The sequence below is a fragment of the Aethina tumida genome, chromosome 3, assembly GCF_024364675.1.
Source record: "Aethina tumida isolate Nest 87 chromosome 3, icAetTumi1.1, whole genome shotgun sequence".
Classification (NCBI taxonomy): domain Eukaryota; kingdom Metazoa; phylum Arthropoda; class Insecta; order Coleoptera; family Nitidulidae; genus Aethina; species Aethina tumida.
In genome coordinates this window covers 36,285,375-36,306,736 of record NC_065437.1, presented here as the reverse complement: position 1 = coordinate 36,306,736, position 21,362 = coordinate 36,285,375, and the positions used below count along the sequence as shown (strand labels likewise).

Below are 21,362 nucleotides of genomic sequence, written 5' to 3'. Positions count from 1 at the left end.
AGAAAATTTATTTATTGTGCAATGTACTTATATACATCTTCATATACTATATGTATATTTGATATGGATTAAATACCTTATAATTGAGGAGTATAAATAAAATATGAGAATAAGAGAAACTAATTGTTTGTTCTTTAAAATCTATAATTGACATATTATCATATATTAATAAAAATACCGATAAAATAAATAATTAAAATTCAACGAACAATTTAATTAATTAATAAATTTAGTTAGTAACTTGAAAATATATTACAGTATTATGCAGATATCAATTGTCCCAGAGTTAAAGGCGAAGTACAAGTAGATAAGAGATGTGGCGTTCAAAGTGCCCGAAACTTCCTCACAAAACATAAAACAAGTCTCTTGGCGTTGGGTGCGAATTCCGAAGTTTCCTCGCATCATTTTCGAGCACCGAGAGGGCCTGGAGGAATTGTAGAACGTCAATAGTCAGAGGAAAGAGGAGTCTTCCGATTGTTGTCTCTGTAATGATCCATTTGCCCCATGAACTGTTCAAAATTGGGTTAGTAATCACGATGCGGCGACGGCGGCGGAGGCCGTATCGAATGAACACGGGGGAACCGGCCGAGAGAGAAGAGAGCTCATGAATTTAATCGCGCTTAATAAAATTACGAGATATCGGCGAGCTGCTGCAGTTTGCGTGCCTCGATAAACACACGACCAATGTCGAATGGTACCTGCTATAGCGTCCCGGTACGATATAAACTGACTTGTTAACACGTTATTAACACACACTCAGGTATCACTTTATATTTCAGATATGTTTTCATTTCGACGGCATAAATTACTGAACTCCACGTTTGGATTCGATTACGCGGCAACGGGACAAGAAGTTTTCAATAAACTTCCACTAGCTACCATTTCATCTAACAAGATTTGAATACTTCTTAGTCTGCAATTTGTTTATTGTTTTAATTACTACAAATCCTGATGTAAGATTTTCTGCTAAATTAAGACAGTTGGGTTAACAAATTGTGAGTACTGTAGTGCAAGTGGATGAGATAGAACGTCCCATTTAACCCTCTGAAGCTTCCTTCGAATATCTAATGGAATTTGTCGTCTTGCTTTGTCATAAATAAACAGAAAATCTTTATTAATTATTAAAGAAATTTGCCTTTGTGTTGAGACTTTTTTTAAGTATTATTTCACCACATTTATCTTCTTCAACTTATTGTCCAGTTCGTCAAGAGTTGACATAATCAATCTGTTTGCGTCGAATGCACGGAAACAATTGGAAACTATTAGATTGCCTGATTTTTTTATTCTTACTTAATTTAAGTGGCATCATTTGTCTAACTTTTTGGTAAAATTCATTATTAATCGTTTATTTATTGAAATTTAATGACTAGTCTAATTCTAAACATGTTGCACGAGGATTTTACATAAGGTACATAATTCTGAACCATGCTCGAGTTTATTTAAATTGTGTAATTTAGATACATAACTTTTTACTTAAAAAAAAATTCTTGAATGGTTATTCTAAAATATTTATCTAAAACTTTAAGAAAACTAATCTAATAAATAGCGCATCCACCATTTTTGTAACTTGCCAAAAATAAAGCCGCAAGAATTGTGTATGTAGTCATAAATTTCACGTCTTACGCACATTTTTTAATGGTACTTAATGTTCACAATGTATTTTTAACGAGCACTAATATTAAATTTTAGTGATATTTACTGCTGTCGTATTTTTGCATATTTCTCCTGTTATTATGAGGTGACTTGTGAAAGTAATAAACGGCTTTATGTTCTTCTTTATAATCAAGCCGATTTATAAATACAATTAAACATTGTTTTCAAGGGAATTTATCATTTTATTGTACTTTAATGGTAACAAGATACAATTAGCATTGGAGTGTTGTTAAATTGCGTACGTAATATGTTTAAAATGTGGTTCTGGATATTCAATTGATGGGATTACTCGACTAAAAGATTACCTATTAGTCGGTTTTTAAAATAACCTGAATTGGAATAGGAGGTACGATTAACGACTAACAATTAACCGTACAATTAATTGGCATGAAAGAGTTTTTAAATAACCAACCATACTAGTCGACTAGTCGATTTTTTATTGAAATTAGTCGGATGAAAAGCAATTAAAACGGCCATTAATAGTATTGTGCAATCTGGATTATCTAATTGATTTCAGTTGGCTGATAAGTTCCCAATTCTAATTTGAATCGCATACTTTTATACGTCAGTAACGTTAATTGCTAGATAGAAAAATTATTTGTCGTAGCAACCGGGTAAATTAGAAAATATGTGGATGTACGTACACAATCACAAATATGTTAATATTTATTAGATACGGTTCAACTCCCACCACGTCCAGTTATTTGTTTCTTTCGTAAACAAACATCCTTCCCCATTGAATCGTTGGCTTATTAAATGTGACGTCCCTCTTTCTTCGACAATTATCCAAAAAACAACAAATTTATCTGTCCAATGCATCATACCACATACCAGGTCGGCAGTCGGTTCCTCAAAGGACGAAACCGAGAGCAAAATGAGCGAACACTACGGGGTACAATAATCAAACGCGAGATTTCAGTTATTAATTGGTAATGTGTGCACAGTTTTAATTAGAACCGTATCACTCAGCGACGCCGGGAACGGACAGGTTCCGTTCCTAGACGTGGCCGTATCTTGATCTCGCGAGTCGCGATCGGTTTCACGCACTCCTTCGCCGGTGCGCAGTTAATTCGCACTTAATGAAAAATTGCGGCGGATCAAATGTCGTGCTTTTCATTAACGTAAACGTATCGTGCGGTGACTCATCGCCCAGAACCGACACTCGGTTTGTATTTATTTATTATTTTCTTTTATTAATTGGTGCTACGAAAAGGCTTGACCTGTTGTTGTTATATTTAGTATTTAAATCTCGCCTAGATTTGAAGTAATTGAATTTTTTAGCCGCAAAGTATTCGATACTAGAATCTCGAGTAAATAAATGAGTTTTTAATAATTTTTGTACTTAATATACTTACGTTATTAACTTAAGTTCTAAATGTAGAAAAGTGATGTTTTTAAATGGCAATTCGCATTTGATTTTGATATAATGTAACATTATATTTTGTTATCATGTTATTCTACTTACATTATGTTTGTTTTATAGGCATTTGTTTTTTATATTACTCTTAATTGTTACAGAGTACAATTGTTTTTAATATATTATTTTGGTATCAAGTTTGTTTTGATTTCTTTTTAAAATGTAATTTAACTAATTTTTTTTACGAGTATATTTTTTAACTTATGTACATTTAACAATAATTTAAAATGCCCATATGCTTCGATTACATTTCAAATTCTAATTTCTGCAAGTTTAATAATCTCCAAGATTATTAAATATTTTATTACCTAAACATCAACAATATCTACACTGATTATCATCGAATGGTATATTGATATGCGAATACGTGAAAGCCCAGTAATCGCAAGCAGTATTGAATAATAAATATGTTATGATTACTTTGTAACGAATACAGAGTATCAGATACTCAGGTATAACATATAGTATCAGTGTCTACTGGATACTGGGAAAAGTAATCGTTACACATCAGTAACGCGTGTGTAAATGACGGCAAAACGGATAGCTAATAATATCTATGAATAATATTTTGATATCGAATTGAAACGGTGAACGGAAGCCACAATCAATTCAATCCGCAAGTCATCCCGTAAAGCACGTAATCAGTGTGTGGTCATCGTGGTAGCGGCACTAATGGGGCCCACCTCCAGCATCTTCATCTGTCCGGTGTCCACCGTGATACCGATCTTTGTCGCTTACAATTAAGGCGAACGTAGAAACATTCTAAATAACGCCTTCTTTCTCTCTCTTTTTTATCAATTTATCAAAAAATTATATTTATTCATTTATAAAAAATATATTTGTAATATATTATAAATCAAATGTTTTCGACAAAAAAATCATTTTATATTTTTAAATTATGTATGTTTTCTGTTCTTGTGTAAATCATCAGTCTAATCACGTTTTCTAAATACCATTAATTTTCCCCTATTCACATAAAAAATAATTTTATTAAGAAACTTTTTTTCATTTAATATGTACTAATTTTGTTTTCTAAAAAAATTCCGTTTTGTTGATATTGTTTTACTCTTCCGTGGTTTAAAATTTTTATAAAACCTTTTTAGTTTTATGTACGCATTTTGTTAATTTCAATCTTGGTTGTCTATTAATTAATGAATCTTTTAAATTGCATCTGTCTCTAATATACTTTAAATTTAGAAGGAAGAATCAAATTGATTTTTTAACCGTAACTTTCCAGATGTTCTCCAGAATTCCATTTTCCTTTGTTTGAATTTTTTATTTTTATATATGAATCAGTTTTAAAGATTCTTTTGGTTCATTCAAACAAACTTATTTTCTTTCTTTAATAATTCATAATGACATTATAAAAGGCATAAAAGTACATCTATCTAATTCGTAAGGGAAATAGAGACATGGTCCTGGTCTTCCGCCACATAACGTTCATAAAGTGTCACGACCGGTCGGGTAGCATCTCAACCCCCGCTGTTCGCGGCGCTATTTATCAATTAAAAGTAATCCCTCCCCCTCTCGAATTAAAGGGCTGTCAAAACATGTTTGTCCCGTTGGCCGCATTAAATGTCGCGTTATACGGTCGTAAATACCATTGAAAAATCGATTAGTTTAATTGGGTGGATAGTAAGTGGTTATCTGCCGTTAATAAAAAATATAAAATTGTGTGTGCGTAATTGGTTCCGGGTAATATAAAAATTCTTTCAAGTGAATTATGACGGTGAGTTTCATCCGATTTCACTTAAAACATTCTAAATTTCGATTAATGATACCTCAGCATGTTTATAATTCCGTTCCTACGCCGTTGCACACAATACGAATTATCAAATGAGTGATTTAATCGGATTGATGGGCAGACAAACTTGACAAAATCAAATATTATAATTCACTGTAAATAGCCAGTACACGTAAAATATAAATATTAATAACCTAACACTGTTTTAATTCAAGTACAATTTTATACACGTCCCTGATTAGCCCCATAAATCCGACTAATGAGCGTCTGACAGGTATAAAGCGGTAAAAATTCTGTAGATAATCAGATAACACAAGACATTTTATCTAGATTAACTTTAACTTTATACATGAAGTCATAACCCCTACATAAATAGTTGGCCTTATAAAAGCGGGCCACCTCACGCTTATTTAAAAGTCTATTTAACTTTTATGACTTTCTAATAAATCGATGGTCACAAATATACAACTTTATTAATAACTTCTTTTTTTGTCTGTGACTCAGATATTATATTATTTATAAGGTGTCACACTAAAAATAACAATAAAATTTCATTACGTAGCTTTGAATCGTTATTATTGTTAATTTTAGCTTGAAAACATATAATTTCCAGTGTCCTCCGATCTTTACCGACAAAAATAACCATCAAAAAACCCAAACGGCAATAAATTTAATTGGACGTATCTTCACTTTAAAAATAAACCGTTGTTTTTAAAGCATCACTTAGAAGGTATTTAAGTCACATTACGTTTTTTTTTTCGAGTTGCCTTCCAGGATGACAATTGAATTTTATGAGTGTGCTTTAGTCGTGCTTTAGTCGAGCATGTGTTTGTTGATGTTGGAAGATAAAAACCGTATAATCTCTGCCTTAACTATAACTCAGTCGACACTCGACACCCCGTATTCTCGAGACGAATGCGTTTCGTATTTCGAGAAAGCATTCGAAGCGACGTTACATATATATGTAATGAGCGAACGAAACAATTTTCATTTCCATCATGGAGCCTCTATTAATGTGACGTTAAATACCTATAGTTATAATACGATTATTCGGCATTAAACGCCGGATTCCAGAAGGGGAGGAGGATTATCTATTTAGTCCCGCAAAAGAGAGAATAAAAGTGAGGCAACAAAAGGCACGCGTCCAAAGTAAACATCTGTCCGAAAACACATACGAAAATTGGCGTGTGCAAATTTCCCCTCGTTTGACAAACCCACCAATAAATCTCGTCACAATTATAAACCGTTTAAGCAAAATATTTATCGACGTACGTACGAAAAACGCTTTGTCGTTCGGGGACCCGAACGATTTTGCGGTACGGATAGGTAGAAATTTTCGGCGTCTCTCACCGGGCCCGGTCCACGAGCTCATAAATTAGTCCGGTGAAAGAAATGTAACAGTTTTGCGTTTTGTTCCGAGAACACAATTGTCGGTTGACAGTTGGCAGAAGGTAACGCCGTAAATGAACACCAATAAATCTTCTGAAAAGGTGTTTCACACAAAAACTATAGCCTTATTATTACCACTACGCGGTTGGTCCCTGCAATTATTCCGCATCAGAAACGAAAGCGATTTTAGACAATTGCTGTTTTTGGACTGGCGTTTATCTAACTAAAATGATTTTTTTTTTTTTTTTTTTTTGGACTGGTAGAACCTCTAAAGTGACGTTTTCTCGATGTGCAGATTATTTTTTGGTGTTTATCGTGGTGATTTTAATTTACGATGGATTTGTTTGGAATAAAATATGACTTCCTTCGTGTTTTTAGGTCAAATACACACAGTCACACAAGGTACTGTTGTATCATGGTAAATTAAATTCAATATTGAACAAAATAAAAACTGTGATCTTATCGTTTATTTACAGAACGACACAATTGATCATATTTCAGTGTTGAATATATCGCGAAAAGAACTAATTTGTACACAAATACGACAAGTCAAAGTACGATAAAAGGGTTAACGACTGAGTGTAACAGTTGTCATACCTAATCACGTTAAAGATTAATATTGTGTTTATATCGTCCATTGTAGTGTGAAATTTTTGTGAAATTAAATTCCAAAATACAATTTTAAAATTGCATCCTTGCCAACGAACTTCTGCGAATCATTATGGTATTAACAATATTGTTTTATTTCATTTCAGTTATGTGTGTATACATTATTCGCCGTTACGGCGTCAAATGAATTTTAATACTGCAATAAAATGCGGTAAAATGTTTCAACTACAACAATTTAATGTTGTGGTAAATAATTATAGCTTAGTTATACCAAATATTTATGAAATGTGGTTATTACACCTAAACAATGGACAGTTTGTCGTAAAAATAATTACAGACGAATATTAAGTTGAGTAGTAGCAACCCTTTGTATATTTTCTATGATGTTTCAACAGCCTTTCAGAAATTCTCAAATATAATAAATAAAATTTACACGCACATAATTCACAGATGAGAAAAATCACATCAATAACTCGGATCAAAACATTCGCTGAACGTGGGTGTGCCATCAATTAACAAGTCACAAGTTGAAAAACGTATATCAATAGAGTTGGTCGTATATAATGAAGACGAAAACGGCATTCCATCGAACGTTGTTTGTCCACGTACCTCCTGACACAAATCTGATAAAAAATTAATTATGCCCATGAAGAATTCGATTTATAAACATTATCGACTCCACGGATTTTTTTCTGGGAAAAACTCAATTATTCCTGTTCCATGTTCCATGTTTCGCACAATAAAAATCCCATAAAAATCTTCTTTATCAAACTTTATATTTGGCATGAGTAAAGAATAGTACGTATGGACGTGATTTAGCTGTCTTGCGGCGAATCGCCTTCTTCCAATTACACTAACAATAAATCATGTGTAAAAGTTGCATATAAATTTAAATAAAATTAAAATGTTGTGTGTTTCCTGGGCCTTTTGTGTTGTATGCATTCGAAACAATGGATCCAGAAAACCTCCACGGCACGTTATTCAACTCCACTGCATCGGTCACTGGTGTTTGCTTCTAACTGTTAGGATATGTACACACGCATATGAAGGTTTTGTTCCCCGACTTGTCGGTATTTACTTTCAGTTTATTTTAGTATTTGTAAACAATTTAGTTGTTCTTGTACCCAGCTTTACTGGGTACTGTAAGCCTTTCTAGCCTTTCGAAATAGATGGGTTTTGTTTACAGATGCTTTAAAAATTAAGTGAGAAATTCTAACTGCGCCTCACTGCTACATCTTTATCTATGTGGTGGGCTACTTCTTTATTTGTGTCACACTTTTGATTGTTACGCCTTATTTTTTGTCAGGAAAAACAGTATATATACTTGTATATATAAACATTGTATATCCACCAGAGGAACGTCATAATCACAAACAGTATTTAATTACTACACTAGATTTAAATTGAATTTTATGTTAATAATTTATTGGACTCTAAAACAAGTTACAACATTGTAAGCAATAAATATTTAGCGCGGAACTGTGTCTGGCGCCATCTCGCAAGATATATATGTTTAACAAGTTGTGAAATCCCATGTTAACTCCTATTTAATGGGTTCTTCCTGAACAATGCACATTTTTCTATTCTAACACATTCAGAGATAACAGTCCTATTATTTTAGCCTAACAATTACCATTAATATTGTTCTCGCCAACACACTTAAAATATTTATGACATTTGACTTATCTGCTGTGGCAGATGAAGTTCAGATTGTCTATCGAATTAACATAAAACACAAATAAAGTCTCAACTCCATGTCGAAAAAAATATTCCAACTTCTGCAGTTAGATCGTCTCATTAAATCAGTTTATGTAACAAATTAGCATAAAAATACTATATTAACATTATTCTATTCATTCTCCCTGAAATATAGGGGAATATTTGTAATTAAGAGGCTGTTGTAGGGTGCAAGTTTTTTTTTTTTATTTGAATTGTAATGACTTATGGGTGGTAAAGAATGCGAGGTGCAACCGCCCCATTAACCAATATTTCAAAGATCTTGTGCCGGCAATAAATACGTCTTAATGCCGCACAGGCTGACAAGTAAATTACGTTTATAAAACATTAACACAATTGAAAATTAAACAATGTCCGCGTAAAGTTGCTAAAACAGATTAAGCCGGGGATATACGACGAAAATAACTAACAACACCACTTCAACGGCGACAATTAATTTCGTTTATTGTTCTAATAGCCGCGGTGTGGGATAATGTATTGACTTCTGCAGAACTGCCTGGCTGGTTGGCTGGCTGGTTGGCTGGCTGGCTGGCTGGCTGGCACGTCAGGCTGCCGCTGCATTAAACGATGGGCGTTTGAATTATAAGATTTTAAGTCGTCTAAGTACGAACGAGGTGTGTTGTTAAGGTAAATCGAAGGAATTTCACTTGATCACCAATCTTTTTAATAATCACAACAATCGCCCAAGACTGTTTTAAAGTATGTGATTTAAACATTTTCGTGCGGCAAAACATATTTATGTTTCAGTCAGTGAACTCCCACGGTAGATAACCTGAAAATTTTGTAGCATCTCTGCGTTGTGTAAATAATGTGCGTCAGCGTGCATTATTTCACTTCACTCCGAGGAAAAATCGGAACGTACAAGTGCCGAAGGTATTTGCTTGAATAGTTCAAATAACAGGTGCAAACGTTTTATCATCGTAGTATGATGTAGTTGAAATTTTTTCTGGTTTTCCTGCTCACTAGAATATGTTATCTGTCCTCACAAATATTTTGGTTTGGACTTTACCGGAATGGTTCAATTTCTTCGAAGCGCGACCACTCGAACTGCTTACAGACTCCCGCATCCCCTAATATTTGAAGTAAACGGAAATCCAGTTTGTTTGTCCAACCCGCTGAAGTAGTTTTACCTTGTTATGTCTGGAGGGACGACAAAGGATATTGTTTGTTTTACCATGTTTTATTTATTGAAGTATATGCCAGTTCAGCCTCCTATGGAACCTAATATGTACTCAGGGCGCTCGGTGTGTCGGTGTGTTGTATATTAAGGCTTCATCTTCGACGCCGCGATAATACCATCACTTTATATCGCATTCCACTAGATAATTTTTTTTCTTCCGGAATTCCATCGCGTCTAAATTAAGGGAATTTAATATTTAGAAACATATCTATAATTTTTTATCTTGATTATCACGTTCATAATGAGTTTTATCATCAAAAAAAAAAAAAATATATGCGATCAAGGATACCTATTGTTTATTGAGAGCATCAGTCGTGGATTTGAAAGTGAGGAAACAAGTGATGCTAGATATTTTTTCGAGTGTTCGGTTGTATTCGATTGTGAGATGATTTTTTATGTAAGTTTCTATTGGTGTTATTAATACTCCCATTTTCATTTACTCACCCGTAATTAAACCCTGAAACTATTTTAAAATATTATCATTAAATTCTACATTGACAAATTATTAATTTCGACGTATTCGACATTGTTTATATTTAAACAGTTTGGCTTATGCAACATATATCATTTTTGAACTTTAGTATGTATTTACGCTTTGTCTCTTTTTTGTCGGTTAATAAGGAAGGATATATTTGGAAATAACCTTAAAATTAATATTTATTTTAACTTAGTTGGCACAAAGTACAGAAATCCTTGGCGGCACTTTTTTATGAAATATATTCGATGTACGTAAGTGTAAGCAACATTTACTAAGTACCTAATCTAATAATTGGCGACGCAAGTCTAGTTCATTTTTTTGGCTGGCGTTCGAGAAGACATCCACTTCTGGAGATTATTATTGTCGAGATTTTTTCTCGCTCTTGAAATGCCTGTCGATGCAAACCGACTGGCACTATTTAGCGATCAGTTTATTCTTTGAGTGAGTGCCTCTAATGGATGTCAGTCCGAATCGGTATGTGTCCAAATATTTTGTTGGTGTATTGTTTGTATGGGTTTAATCCAAAATAAAATAAATATCTACATATGTATATTTTTGAGTTCAGTTTTAGTAATCTAGTTGGTTGCATTTCATTAGCTAACTTGTTAATCTTGCGAAATTGTAACCAACGATGAATATTTTTTATGGGTATAAGGTATGTTTTAATATATTTATTTAGTGTGAATGTGTGTAATAAAAATCTGTTATATGAATTATTTTATGTGCATTTTAAAAATCAAAAGTCATATATAAATTAAGCTCGAGTGTAAATTCCCATATTATGTATTCATATCTCTTCATATGACACAGATGAACAATCGTAAAAATTGTGTTCCTGTTGTAACAAAATATATAACTTTGAAGGTGTTACTAATGCTAGCAGTTATTTATTTCAATATTTATTATCCACTAGTGTGTTTATCGTTTAATTTAATTTAATAGTATTTTAACGGGACCCATTGCCCAAGACTAATGTTTATTCACTTTTTGCATCAAGACCGACCACATTTTAACGGAATTATTTTGTTTTCAGGAAATCCCAACTTATTACAACTGTATTGATAACCATATTGATTATGGTAAGTTTAGTTTGGTTTACATATATAATTGCACGTTTTAATAAATTAATTATGACATAAATAATATTCCCAAATATGTATAATTTAATTTTTACGCTGCTTACACACGTATCAGACGTGAAAACGGGCCACAAACTGAAACATATTCGAACCGTATCTAATTCCTAATGTCCCACGTGATAAATAAATAATATCTACGTCCAAATGAAATTTTACACGTTGACTACCACTTATATCAATTTCACTGCGTAACTCGAACCATCCCACAATGAAAGTAAGCACTCGCCAAGAAGGAAAGTGCGGCGGGACGAAAATTTCTACCACACGTTTGTGAGTACCATTATACAATATTATTTATGGAGCTTTTCGACGTACGCACATTTTATATCGTGAAATTTGTAAACGAATTCCCGATATCGATCTCCCAGCATCCCTACTGGGTACGGGAATGTCGTTACCAACCTCCAATGCTTTATCTCAACCGCCTGACGTGCGACCGCAACTAAAGGTTGGATGCAGGATTGTACTTCGTTCATTTTCTTTCACTTTTTATATGACAGCTCCGGGTGGTTTGGGCAAAATTCGGCATTCGACATCAACAGGCTGGGCTAGGCTAGGCTAAGCTAGGCTAGGCTAGGCTAGGCTAGGCTAGTGGACGTGAGTGTTTGTTTTTGTGTTGGATATACGTACAACCAACAAATATCGAACAATTGCCATCCTGTTTGTCGCATAAAATTGACGCGTTGCAGTAATGAATGTCGTCGGATCTTGTCTGCATGCAACGGTGCAATTTTTAAATTTCGTGCCGCCAATGATGAGCGTCCACCGTCCCATTTCGACGATCGCGAGACGCCCACGGAAACTCAATAAACGATAAAAGGACCATGCACGATTTGGGACGGTAATGGGCCTTGTTGTTCTTCGAACGACAGAGTTTTACGGCTTGGCGTAAATATCAGTCCAACGCACTCGTTAGGTGGGGAAAATTTACTATACAAAGTATCAAATCCATTCAAATTTAACCTCTAATCTAGATTTAAGAATTTATTTTTAGTTTGTGGGAATGTCTCATAACGAAGGTATGTCTTAAGCAAACATAACAAGGAAAATAATCTCGATTGTTCAGATGGTAAAAAGCTTTCGTTAAATTTACTTAACATTCACTTTAAACTAAATCATCATATAAAATTAGTTATTTCAACATACAAAATATAACATAGATATAGATTTTTATGATATTTGTTATACATAACATAAGTTCTAAATTATACTTTAATTTAATTCCAATTGCATATTTAAATTTAACTAACACTAAAACAATTTTTTATAGAAAGACTATAAATGTTGCATATTGTAATAATAATAATAAAAAAAATAAAAAATAAAAATAGTCAATATCAATTTTTATAAGCTTTTTAAATAAAAATATTCTTTTGGTATTTAAACATTATTCAGTCTTCACTAGTAAATGTGTATTAAAATTGAGGAGTTGACATTTGACCCAGTGACAACCAATTCATATGCTAAACCGTCCCATATCACCAAATATTTCCTGAGAGCGAATTCAACACTTCCCCGCTAATAAATTCTAATTGTTAACTCAACGGATAAACAGACGAACGTAAAATCCATTCATACCGTCAAAAATCCTAATAAACAACATTAAATCGTTACTTGATAGTTTACAAACACGTTAAAAATGATCGTTAGACGTTGCGGTACAGTTCCAACCAGTATCAGATTCCTTATTAAAATAACCAATACCTTATTCGATCGACGCAACAAAATTAAATTGACTCGTACGTCCGCGTTAGAAAATCTGAATTATGTGTACATGACAATCGTGGTTGAGTTACTGTCAATTTGTTGGACTGATATTACGACAAACAACTTATGTGAGTCACCAAATATTGCTGAAAACTGTGGGGGCACATATTTATTACCATTTGTTTGATTTCGAGACGTCTGGTCGGCACAATAGGATATTGTTTGTCCAGATTTACTATATTTTCTTCTTGTGCACACTTCGTTTGTGTGGAAGGCGATTTTGATTCAGCTCTAGGATCTCATTTTTTATAAATCATTCAGTGCTCCTCGAGTTTTAGTTTTTACTACTGATAATAATTTACCTGTCAGTTTATGTCTAGGAACTTTTCACCGAATGTGTTTTAAATTTATCATGTAGCCGAATTAAATTTTAGCGATTCTATTTAACATAAACCACGATTGGTAGTGGTAGTAGCAAGATAACGAGGTAATAAATTTGAAAGTATTAAATTTAGTCTTAGATCTTCGTTCGAATTGTAAGAGCACTTTAATAGAAAATAAATCCCTGACTCGTGGCACAGTGTGAAATTTAAAGGTTCTTTTAGCTTATAGTAGGCAGCTGAAAATGTGTTGATTAAATGTAGTGTAAAAGGTATGTTCCACTTCGCTCATTTTAATAAGTAGATTAGAAAATCTCCCGATGAGATTAGAACGAGGAGTCGCTTGTGAAATGGCATTTACATGCATACAAGTATTTTTAATTAGATTAAGGGGACTTAATAAAGGCGCAGATTATGTTTTAAACTTGCCAATTAAATGTAACGCCTTAACTGATAATAATCAGGCATGTTCGTGCCTTTGGCGCATTAGTCTCTCAGAGAGCAGACGCCAGGCGCTATACAATTGCATAAATATAGTTAAAATTTCCATATACAAAAAACAAGTCCTTGATATTTATATACCGTGAAATACGATATTTTATGGACTAGCGGGTTTGATGATGTAAAAAATTTTCTTGTATGTATTAAATAACACAACATTTATTTAAAAGGGTATGAGAGATTATGTTTTTCTTTATGTTGGCCTGTTGGTAACCTAAGAAATAACAGTACTTGTGCAGAAAGGACTTGCATGCATTTTGTCTCATTTTGCCGTACAATATATTCCCACCACCGCCAACCTTGCTTTCATTTTACGAGTGGCGCTGCCCACGCGCTTTTCAGAAGCTTAATTGGGTTAAAATTACTGTAATATTAAACTCCGGAAGATTCAACTACCGACACATTGCTCTAAATTATTTGCTACTGCTTATATGGCAAACTATATTGCGATAAACTATGCAACTTGAAATGAGCCCATCAAATGTTCTCCATTCTATTATTCAGTTTGGTAAAAAGAAAACTAGAGGATTGGTTGGTGACATCACTTTCGTAGTGTCGATGTTCCCTGCACAAGTTATTAATGTCATCGGGCGTCGTCCCGACTCGCGACATCAAACAAAAAAGAGAAATCTGTAAGTGCATATTACACAATCCGAATAGGATTTATTTTAATCGTAAACAATCCAGACCACTCGTGTTCAACAACTTCCAGACCAATGTCATTCAACACTCGTTATTGTGTTGACGGGATATTTGAATTTCAAATTTTTATCCCTTACACGGTTCACATGTACATGTGTACATCTTTATCCGTTCCTACACTACGTTGGGTATTGTCACTTCATTTTTCTGCTCACCTTCTTGAAGGTTCCACTAATATATCAATGCGTTTATATATATATATATATAAACCATTTTGCAACTAAATAGGAGTTTAATGGTTTCTACTGTTAAAGTCGTTGTTATTTATCCTCTTGTTGCATGTGAGCGAAGAGTTACGACCTCGGAGCTATCATATAAAACAGTTCGTTTTTCTCGCCAATATATTTAAGCAAAGCCGCACGATAATGTATTCCATTTCTCATATACCTGTGTACCTTTTAGTGTTTGTACGGTTTTCAGGACCTGCTGTGATTAAATTAAATAAATAACATGATACATATTTCGGTGCCCAAACAAACTGCCCATTTCCTTTTGTGGTAGTCCGTCTTTAACCCATCCCAAGCATTTGTTAATGTTTTCTTTTTTAGAATTAACTGCCGATGAATAATTTTGGTTACTAATGAAAATACTACAAAACAGTGGTCAAAAATTACATTTTGGTGTGTCTACAACAACTAATGTAATGGATACAGTGGATAGCTTTAGTAGTCTTTATTATTTGACCCGTACAAGAAGCCCAACACTCGTATAAATCATTGCAGGACTGTTACGGCCATTATTTATATGTTTTGAAGTGATTTTAAAATTCTACACACAAATTAACTCACCAAAAATATTTCATGAATAATTCATGGATAGCAAAGAATTTTGTAGCAAAAAGCTTTCCTATCAGAAAATTACATTGGAAACGGTATTCAGACAACAAAGGGAGTCAAATAGCCCGAAAGCTTTATAATATAGATATTTTACTGCTTCGATCGATTCACCTTTGAAATCTAGCGATGGAGAAAATTGAAAATATACCGATAAGTAAGGTGAATCACGAAATGCCGCAAAATAGAATTATCGTTTTAAAGGCGAGTCATATGGTTCTAACAGGAAACTGAATTATATCACATAATCGCTATACGACATTTTTAGTTCAATATTTTTCGTGTCTTCCCCCTATATTTTCTATATTTTAGTTTATATATAATATTTATCGCTATAACATATATCTGACAAACAATGGAATTTTTTGATATAATTAATTTAAAACAAGGATAACAAATAAAATAATTAATCATACATAAACAATAATATGTGGGACAAACAGGAACATGTGTAAACATATTTTCCATGACTTGTTTCGAATTACAGTAAAATATCATATGTTGTTAGTTTTACAAACATTTATTAATACAAATTTCCTTTAGTTTCAGACCTGTTACGCGATTAGTAGCAACAACATCTGTTCTGTAAATGCAGTGAAACCGGCAAAACTGTTCTTACAGGACGCAGGCAAATATTTATATACCAACCACACCAGAGTATCGATTAGCGATGACATTACAGGTAAATGCTAAAATACAAATTGGTCTTCAAATATTAATTAAACTATTGATTGGTTGCTTTTAGACATCGAACGGTTTAATTTATGGATGGTACCGATTGGTTCCAAAATTGCTCTTTACGATCCACACACGAAGATGTTCATATGTCTTCAAAAGAGAAGACCACCAAATAACACAAGGAGAACACCCCCATACAACAACGTCGCAAAGAAGTCACCGTCAAACAACAACAAGAAACCAGTAGCGTTACAAATAAAGGTGAGTTAAGAAATTCCGACGATAAACCGATAGATGAACGTAATAAATTGTTACAGAAATTTATAAACCATGCGGACCTGTGCGCCTTCGATGAGAAGCCGTTTGGTGGTTCGTTAACATATTTCCACAATTCGAAATTGAACAGGAACCTTGAGGTAGTAACGAATAGACATTGTGACGGCAAGAAGAAACATCGACACTGCAAACCACATATACATTTCCTGGTGAAAAGGAACGACGAATATTGCGATAAAGTCACTCGTGAATTTTGCGATGAACTTGAGAAAATGGGAAAGAAGGAACGGTTTTGTAGAAAAGTGTATAAAAAGAAAACTTGTGTGTGTTGAAAGCAATGTCAGTATTTTGTTAGTTTAAGTGTAAGTATTGTATAAATTAGTTTATGCATTAATCTTTCGATTTTAGAAAGATTGTATATTGTTATTTATTATTAATATTTATTAGAATTTATTTATAAATGCAATGCATGAAAATTAACCCCCATGGGGTTTCTAAATTTTATAATTTAACTTTTCTATTTTTTTATATCATTGTATTATTATACCTCAAAAATATATGTTATCGATTCTTAGATAGTGCCATAACTGCCTATGTAATACCAAATATTTGAGGACACGTAAATTTTTTTATGGCCTTTAACTAATTGTACCTACTTCTATAAAATATTAGGAATGAATCGTTTGTTTGACTTGATTGTACAAAATATTGTAAAAGCCACATACAAAAAAAACTCATTCTTCAAGATCTGTGCCATACGGCAACCTGGTTTACACATTCCAATCTAATAAAAATATTACAACAGTATACAAGTTTTTATTTTATTGCCATTGCCATTTTATTAATAACTATCATCTCTAGACTAGGTAAGTAACATCAACTTCAAAAAAAGGTAAGATTATGAAATAAATAATTTATTTAGTAAATAATTGAAAATTTTGAGTTTACATATTTTATTTAATAATAATATAAAGTCTACACCAAATATTAAAAACGCACATATTAATAATACACGTGTGTTTCACCTTTTATTTATATATTTTATCTTGATTTATCAAATAATTTAATAATCAATTCATGTTGGACTATTTAAAGCACGTTTCCCTTGAACTGTGTATGTGTAAGATATGTAATAAAAAGCCTTCATTAATAAATCTTAAATTAAATAAATTTTAATAAAAAACTGTTTATATCTTACATTCCTATAACATTTTCCTGTCTTTTATTATTAAACATCATTTTCACCACTTCCTTGTAAATTTGATACCACGCCTAAAGCTGTCAATAACTCATCACTTTATATTATTTTATTCTGGACATCAGGCTGACAACTGTATCGACATAAACACATAAATAAGAAAAAACAAGGGATTAGTATCTTAATCACTATCGTATAGTGATACGAATATAAATTATTAGCGTTGAATAATATTTATGGTGCGTGTAATTACATGTTGGAGATGTAATTAATTTACCTAATACTAGATTTGTAATTAATTGGAGTAATTAATTCAAATATTAACATCTTTAACAGTCGCATAAATCAGACATAATCTATCATAAATATTATATGATTTTTAGTTAGTTTTATTTATTTTATTTTTATTTCTATATGTAAACTAGTCGCGAAATTGCAGCAATTTCTATTGCTCAACAGTGTCTCTAAAATAATGTATTTTTTGGTATTATGGGTTCACATTATGTTCAATTATAAGTGATTATTACCGTAGCGATGGTATTCCAAAATGTAAGTCCGACTGTTCCAATACTACAGAGACACTTCTCCACAAATAAATTGGATTTGGACTTCATGGATAGTCAAATAAAATCGAAAGTCATTGCTGAAGTTTATTTCATTCAACATTCTGCACCACTCCAACCATTGACGACGATGTTGAAATGAGAGAAGAAAATACTGGGAAAAAATTCAAAATTTGCACGGCTAAAGGTTCCTTTAAACACAGAAAAAAGCGAAATCAGTGTTCTGTTTTCATGTCACCAAGTTTATAAGTAAAAATACATTATAAATGATTTTAATTCATTTCGATAAGTGAACATGAAATTTAAGAGGTGGAAACACATTCTTGTTTGGATATTTATATATTTATTATTAATCTGACGTCCCATAAATTTGAATGCGTCGAAAAAAAGTATTTGATCGGACGAATGTGTAAATTTAATTATCGACTTAATATCCGAGTGATAAATCACAGAATTTATTGGAGAATTATCATTATGAATTCATTTAAATTCAGTGTAGAGGTGCGATAACGAATAATTAGGTGTGCGTTTGAAATTCGACGCTCCGTTATAATTTATTTAAATTGGCTAATGAAAGGTGCGATCTATTATGTACCATTAAAAAATTTCGGAACGTCGACTTCGTTCGATTTTATCTATGGAAATTAGAAACTCAATTTTCTAATAATTTTGTGTTACCATTATATTCAAAATTAAACATTTCAAATCAATTGTCCTACATTATAATTCCAAAGTTTATTTTGATCGTGCTTTAAAACATATATATCTATTGAGATATAATAACCGGGATGATAGTTAATGCCATGTATCAAACAGTGTAACAACAAAGGATTTATTTATTGATAAGAGAACTGAACCTCTACAAAATTTCCACCTTATGTCGACAAATAATTAGCTACAGATTATTTTATAATTGGGATTGTAGTAAATCTGGCTTTTCTTAACTGAACAAAATATTTGTAACTGGAATATGAAATTAATCTGTTGACGTTTAGATAACAGATTTGGGCTTAATTTTAGTTAAGACTCCAATCGACATTCCCAAGGATATCTGTTACATACATGAAATTATTAATTATTATTTATTTTTACCGATAGTATATTTATCTAACAAACGGATTGACCATACAAAAGTGTGTAATTTAATTAATACGCAAATATATAAGTTAATAGAAGTGATAATACAGCGTTGGACGCACAAAAAATAATTTCGTAACGTATCTCGGCGAACACTCGGTTATTTGGTCGATAGTTGTACATAATAAAAAACTGCTTTAAATCGACTGGAAACTCCACTTAATTCCCTAATTTGAATTCATTAATTTGTTATGAAATTATATACATTTGATCAATACCGAAATATTTACATATTTATGAAGTACACAATTTTGGTAGCGTTCGTATCGGTAATGATTTTAAAAGATACACACACAGGTACCCGTGTGTACACCCACTCGAATTGCTTTCATGAATCCATCGGCTTTCAAATTCGATTATTTCAGTTGAGAACGTTGCCTACGGGATAGAATTAAACATTGAAATATACATGCAGCAGGATATCCAATTTCCTATGGACGAAATTGCAAGCGCAAATTGGCTTCCTAATATCACATTTCTCTTTATCGATTGATTGGGTGACATTTTGAATTGGATTTAACTTTTACTGTTTCAGGTGCTGTAAATTACGTGTTAATTCTATGATCAACAAATTAATAATGTAATAATTTAACGACGATAATATTTAAATATGTACGGATAAATTCATTGACATCGAGACCTTAAATCAGGTTTGTTACTTCAAAATAGACTACGAGTCTCTTAATATCGATCTGAGGGATTATTTCATCGTGTAATTTATGTAATTGTAGTGATATCCTTAATGTTTTTATCAATTTATTGGTTTTGTAATTTATTTCAATTTTTGTTTTTATTTATCTAATTTATGTAATTTTATTTGTTAACATGAATTTGTTAAACATCTGAAACTATTTGCCAATAATTATAGAATAGTCCTCAACAAGTATTGCTTAGACTTTCTTATTGCTATTTTTCTTAATTATATCTATTTCCAATTTTCATTGTAATTACCAATTTAATTTTAAAAAAATATTTTACACTGCTTATTATAATTATAGTTTTATAATTTTTTGGAATTTGACCTTTTTAAAAGTCAGATATTACAGTATTGGCAGAAAGTAGAGCAACTTTAAAAATATACAAATTGCTACCGTCCTATATATGTATATGCAAATCTAATGTATATATTATTTGAATAGCAAATGTATTAAAAACAATTTAATATTTTTATTTTGATATTTTATTTATAGTATATTTTTATTTTAGTACGGAATATCGATATTAAGACTGAAACGATTTCCAATTATTAAAATACTGGAAGATTCAAGTAGAATTTGAAGCTTGAGATTTCTTATAGACACCGAGAGTGATATGCTGTATGATATTTTTGGGGCGAAATTGCAACAACCTTCAAAGGAATTGGGAGGAAATCATTAACAGTATTTAAAATGTATAAAAAATAAAATAAAATAGTTTGCATGATTTATTTTTTTTGAAAATCCAAAAATGATTTGAAAAGTTTTAAAAAATATCAATATTTTTTGGAATGTTTTTAAGGAACTAGTTAATAAAAACTAAAATACTAAATTAGTAGACTTTGTGATATAGGTGTACCGGTAAGTTTAGTACCGCCAGAGAAAATAAATGAAGACATTAGTCACTGGTTGAAATAAGACGGTCTTCGTATGCGGAACCCGATAAAAGAATTATTAATCTTTATTACACGACGTGTAAATCATACGCCACAACCACATAAAAAATAATTCGAATCGGTATTTTGCATTGGCGCGAAAAATGTGATACGCTTTGTTTGGTTGTCATTGTGGGGCATGTGAGGCATGTGAGACATGTGAGACATGTGAGACATGTGAGGCAGGCAGGCGGCTTTTGCGTTTAGCCACCGGTTCGTGTCTGGTAATTACTTGAGCTTTTATGGCGCGTCTTATTGGCAACCTATTTGAAAATGATTCGATTGACGGCACTAGGAAGTTTATTGCGCGTTTAGTCTACGGTGGTACGGATTGCGAACTACGTACCGAACGAACTATTGTTTCAATAACGAATTGGAAGACAGCGCTGGCATAAAAAGATTCATATGTGG

The 21,362-nt window shown here is 32.4% G+C and overlaps 1 protein-coding gene across 3 annotated transcripts in view; it reads left to right on the top strand.

Moving 5' to 3' along the window:
- Positions 1-17,217, top strand: part of LOC109598685 (uncharacterized) — a 39,215-nt gene extending 21,998 nt beyond the window's left edge. For 2 of the 3 annotated variants that reach the window (XM_020014591.2, XM_020014590.2), the window contains 4 exons: positions 11,241-11,286; positions 16,013-16,151; positions 16,215-16,408; positions 16,465-17,217. In XM_020014591.2, coding sequence (XP_019870150.2) covers positions 11,241-11,286; positions 16,013-16,151; positions 16,215-16,408; positions 16,465-16,755 — 670 coding nt within the window. In that variant the 3' untranslated portion in view covers positions 16,756-17,217. Of the gene's footprint in view, positions 1-10,057; positions 10,127-11,240; positions 11,287-16,012; positions 16,152-16,214; positions 16,409-16,464 lie in introns of those variants that run through there. The other variant, XM_049964581.1, reaches the window with a different exon arrangement.
- Positions 17,218-21,362: the final 4,145 nt, after the last annotated feature.